The sequence below is a fragment of the Gobius niger genome (assembly GCF_951799975.1).
Source record: "Gobius niger genome assembly, chromosome: 19".
Classification (NCBI taxonomy): domain Eukaryota; kingdom Metazoa; phylum Chordata; class Actinopteri; order Gobiiformes; family Gobiidae; genus Gobius; species Gobius niger.
Window position 1 is genome coordinate 17,164,838 of NC_136870.1, and position 5,698 is coordinate 17,170,535.

Consider the following 5,698-nt stretch of genomic DNA (forward strand, 5'->3'; position numbering starts at 1 on the left):
TGTGCTAGTCCAAAGCCTGGATGAATGGACAGAGATGCATCGTCAGGAAGGGTATTTGGCATAAGTCAGCACCTACACATGCCGACTTACTATGCACACTAGAGGCAAATCATTCGCTTGGGAAACCCCGCAAAGGAATACAGGAGTCCAGACACAAGGGATCGACAATTGTGCACTCTTTGAGCAAGTCCAAAGCCCAGATAAATGGATATCAGGTTTAGAAAAAAGACCACCATATCAAGATACACAGGAGGCAGATGATTTGTTGTGAAAAAACATTGATAGGTATAGAATAAGGCTGCCAAATGATCAATATTGCAATATTAGGTGCTGCAATAGCCATATCACAAGAAACTACAATGTATCGCGATATCACTAAGGTCTTCCACCTGAGGCCTGAGATTTACATATTCGTGTCAACTCAGTCTTAAAACAGCAATATATGCGCTAACTTTAAAATGTGCTCATGTTTAATTTTAGTCAAACTAAATAAATACAGCTAAAGTGGCGCTAGCCCACTGTTAGCTTTGCCCGTTAGCCTGCTTCTTCTGTGTGATTCCATTAGTGTGTATTGCACCTCCGACCCGGAGGCAGGGAAGTCGCCAGGCCAGGCCAGACACCAGGGGGAGATGAAAGACCCCCAAATCATCCCATCAACACTTGTATTACTCCCAGAGGGACAACGGAAAGGATTTATTATGGCAAAAAAATTACTTAGTTCTTCTTTAAATCTACTTTAGCCTGATTTAAGTATTGTTTTGACATATAATTGTTCCCCATGTTGAGCAGCCTTAGCATTGAAATATAAGGTTTTAGGTCATGTCCGTGTAACATTTGTTTCCAGTTCCAAGCTTGGATATATACTGTTTGTATATTATAAATGGTGATTTCTTATGGCAATTGTTATAGAAAAGGTGATGTGAATATAAAGACATTGTAGCATAAATATCCTTTAAACATCAACTTGTAAAATGTCAGTGAAAAAAAATCGTCCAGCACTTAGTGACGACTAATTGCTTTGAAAGAGTTCCCTTCAGTCGGTAGCTATTACTTTAAGAGCAATGCCAAGGTTTTGTATTAGTGTTCGATACCGCCTCAGCTCTTATGGCCAAATCCATTTTCTCTGCCCTGAAGGTTGAGCGCGGTTTAGTTGGCACAAATTGTTCTCTCATTACACAGACCATTAAGATTGGAAGCAGTGGATGAATGTCCCAAGGTACAACGCAAACCGTGCAAATAAGCCGCTTTGTTGCTCATCTCTTCCTGGTTTTGTTGTGCTTCACCATTTTCTTTTTCTTCAGGATCATTTCGTACAGTTTTTCGAGTCCACTCTGGAGCCCTTGCCCGTCCACGGCGCTGCAGCCCTGGATGTGGTGCAAAGTGTACATGGTGAGTTCGTGAATGGCCAACATTTTCTCCACCTCGGTCACGGACAGCGCCGAGTCCTGGTCTTGCTTGTTGGCCAGGATAAGCACTGGGACGCCTTGGTTTTCGGACGTGCGGGTGATTTTGTGCAACTCCACTTTGGCCTCTTCCATTCGCTCCAGTTCCGTAGAGTCCACCACAAACACTATCCCGTCAGTGCGCCTCGTGTAGGACTTCCACAAGGGGCGCAGCTTCTCCTGACCGCCCACGTCCCAAACTTGGAAGTTGATGGCCCGAGATGTCCCGACGGCGACTTTGATCTTCTCCGTGTTAAAGCCTTTAGTCGGGATAGTCTTTACAAACTCCTTAAGCTTGAGTCTATAAAGCAGTGACGTTTTCCCCGCCGAGTCTAATCCTAGAACAACTATATGGAGCGATTGGAAATTTGGCAAAAACGACGGCGTTCCCGGAGCGATGTCGGTGAGCTGATTCCCCATTTTTCACCTCAATCCTGGCTTGACCCTGTCAGATGTGGATCAGATGGTCTGGAGCCCTTAATAAACAACACACATAGCACAAGTTAGCATATAATTACCAAACAATAGCTTCACACATCGGCAATTTGGTGTGACAGGAAGAGCACAAAGACGGTATTAAGAAATGATAGATAGCTTTAGGAAAATACTGACAAGAGCTGTGATTATCCAAACACCTCCCAGAGAATTGATGTTTACTTTTAGATAACGGAAAGCGTTTGAATATAAGGGGATTCACAGCATTGTCTCAGCTAGCAATTTAGGGTTTAGTAGGCGATTTGTTTAGGTGGTTTATTATACACAACCATGTTACTTTGATTTTATTTGACATATTAATAAACACTGTTTCTCTAAGGGCTGCACAGTATATATCACCAGAATATTTTTTTATCGCACTATTAGGCTGCATAATATCCATGGTGCAAGAAAGCCACAATATTCAAATCCTACACAAAGCAAAAAAACAAAACAAAAATGTGTAGCCCCAATGTTTTTATTACAGTGTGGAAATATGGGAAAAGTATATGGAAGACACAGTTAAAATGGTTTGTTATCGCAATAATCAGAATGACCAGATATAGATATATGCAGGAAAATATCACGATAAACGATATTATTCACTCTAGGGCTGAAAGATATATCAGTTTTATATCGATATCAAGATATGATCATTCAAGATATTAATATCGAAAAAGCAAGAGCTAAACCAGACCTGGGCAAAATACGGCCCGCGGGCCATTTCCGGCCCGCAAAATGATTCAGTCCGGCCCACGACTTGTAGGACATACATTTATAAGTATGTCAGCTATACAAAACACACAAAGTTGAGCAGGATAAGTTTGAGTTATTGTTGGTGCGGCCCTCCGATTCAATTCAGGCTTCCCATGTGGCCCCTTATGAAAATGAATTGCCCACCCCTGATCTACACAGTATAGATTTTGATGAATAAAACTGCTCTCTTTTGTGTTGTGATGTTTTTATATTTCTGAAAAATGCTTGGTTTTCACCGAACCCGTAGTTATATAGTCGCATCGATATCGAGACTTCTGGCATAAATATCGAGATATGAAATACTGTCCATATCGTTCAGCCCTAATTGATTCGATACTGTCGACTCTAAAGCATAAAAATGACAGTAAACCTTTGTTGTGCATGAATCATATCAAGCGTGAAAATGAAATATAATGTAACCCAATTCGCTTCAAGTGTTACAAAGAAAAAATTAATTGTAATACATGTGCAGACGATAAATGTTGAGCCCAGAAACGGATTATGTATTGAACGATGTGTCGATATAGTAATTGTCGTGACAGACCGAACTAGATATCGCATTTTCTTCTCATGATGTGCAGCCATAAAGTTTATAAACAATTTCACTACACCCTTTAAAGACAAAATGGTAAAACTCATCACCTCACCCTATTTGTGTGTGTAAAATATCCAGACATTGCACAGTACAAATGGGCTTACTTTTCAGTTGCACATTAATGGGGATATAATAAGCTGCTAAACTTGCGTGAACCAAAATACCCTTTATATTTATACACAGTCTTTCACATAATTTGCATTAGACTAACTTCAGATATGAACATTATGGAGGTTTACTGCTGTTAATTGGGTGTCCTGCTCGGGTTATCTATTCGTATTTGATCCGGGGGTAATCCTCTTATCCTCTAAACCTGACAGCCTGTGCAGTGCAGTGGCGAGTACTTCAACAACACTCTACTGCAGTATTATAATCCCGCTGTTGTTGACATCGTGATACCCATCTAACTAAGGGGGTGCACAGCTGTCCCTTTGGGTGCATTACGCGGACATTGTTTATCTCCAGAAAATAAAATCCTGTTGTTTTCTATGAGTTTCAACTAATGCAATGGTTCCAATGAGATGCTTCTTCTTGTTGTTGTGGGGGAATACTGAGTTCTCACAAATGCTTCCTCCCGATTGGATTATTTGTTTAGCCACCACGCGTAAACTACCACAAAAGCAACCAAATTTAATCGAGTCAGCTTTTCTTGAGCGCAAAACAACATTTAGTTGCACAAATCGTCCGTAAAGAAGCAAAGTAAACACAATTGAAAAGCTCTTGGGTTTCCAAAAGTCTCACCTTCGTGTGCGCCTCGTAAAAAGATTATCCGCACGACATGAGCGCGTCCATTGCTTGATTTTGTTTTTCGTCAGATTCACGGTATTCCTCGGTCTCCTGCTTTTCCGATCTACACGGGCAGGAGCATCAGCACGGGCGGATGGGTCTTTGCTGAGTGTAACGAGGAGCCGCCGCCGCTGAGGAAAAGCATCTGAAGGCGAAGTGACGTAAGGATCAGCTGGGACCCTTTGAAGCGCCCCCTGCTGGCGGAGCGCGCGACTGCAACGCTTCAAAGCAAAGGCGCACAAACAGGACTGCGCTGTTGTACGTGGTGAGATCAAAGGATGGGTGTTTGGAAACCTGCTCGGCGCCTACAGAATTGGTGCAAAGTTGGTTGAATAAAAGGAAGAAGAAATTGTTGAGAATTACAACGGAGAGCCCTCAAATCTAGGGACGAACCCCTATATAATACACATGGGGTACACATACATGGACTAAAATCTCTTGTAATAATTCAGACTAATTCATTGACTAAAGAAGAAAAAAATTATAATTTCCAAGATGTTTGCATGCCTTTAGCACACAGCAGTCAGAGTAGAGAAACTAGCTCCACCTTGTGGCTAATACTTGTAAACTCACACTGAAAACCAAATAAGATATGACGGAGTTCACAATCTTTTTGATCGACTCGTGCACCCTGTACCTCCCTCAAGGATACTGCCGAAAAGTCATTTAGGAAGTAATGGTGTTAGTTCTGAGCCGCTGCGACTGAGCCACAGTGGGCCAACCTGACCAGCATGTTTTTGGAGGTTGGGGAAACCGTAGCGCCCGGAGGAAGCCTGGCCGGCTGCCTTCAATGCTCCTTTGATCCTCTGAAATGGTGCAGCGCCTCCTGGGTTTGTCTGGGTTTCAGAGCGTGGTGTCCAGCACTGGTCAGCTCCTCCTCCTTCCTCCTGCACACAGATCCTTCCCCTCCACAACAGTCTTTCACCATCTTCTGGGAAGAACAGTTCATCTGTTTTATTCTCCAGTTAACGTCCATTAGCCAGAACAATAGAAGGCATGTGTGGCTTAGCTGGAGTCTTCCCTGGATACCTCCTCAGTTGTCCCTTAATTGTTTCTAAGAGATGCAACAAGGCGTCTCTTGTGACACCTCCACTGTGCTGCAGGTGTCGGGGGTCTTGGTGCCTCCTCAATATTCCGGAAGAAAAAATTTGTAGGTCTCATACAGGTGAAACTCGGAAAATTAGAATATCGTTCAAAAGTTCATTTATTTCTGTAATTCAAATTAAAAAGGGAAACTAATATATGATATAGACAAATCCAAATTATAACAAAGGCTATCCATATCTTACTTTGCATGTAATGAGTGAGTCTATCATATATTAGTTTCTCAGTTTAAGTTGAATAACAGAAATTAATGCATTTTTTAACGATATTCTAATTTTCCGAGTTTTTCCGAGTAACACCTGTTTGTTTGTATATATAATATAATTTATATCTTTATATATAACATTTATATAATATACATAAAGTATAAAAATGAAAACCCTTAACTATTAAAACACGGAAAAACTATTCAGTTTGACCCGTTCCTTTGGTTGGGACCACATACTGGTTGTTACTGTTCTGTCATTAAAAAACACAAACCAAAACAGATAATAAACAAAGATTTTCTTGCAAAAGTGTTGGCTTAATTTTATCTGTGCCA

General features: G+C 41.4%; 1 protein-coding gene across 1 annotated transcript; it reads right to left on the reverse strand.

Annotated features, from left to right (window-relative positions):
• Nucleotides 1-689: 689 nt before the first annotated feature.
• arl4d (ADP-ribosylation factor-like 4D) lies at nt 690-1,915 on the reverse strand. The gene has a single exon (XM_079577719.1). The coding sequence runs from the start codon at nt 1,860-1,862 to the stop codon at nt 1,254-1,256; it is 609 nt and encodes a 202-aa protein (XP_079433845.1). The 5' UTR covers nt 1,863-1,915; the 3' UTR covers nt 690-1,253.
• Nucleotides 1,916-5,698: the final 3,783 nt, after the last annotated feature.

Excerpts from the sequence above, each read along its gene's own strand:
- arl4d (XM_079577719.1), bottom strand. The coding sequence starts at position 1,862 with ATGGGGAATCAGCTCACCGACATCGCTCCGGGAACGCCGTCGTTTTTG.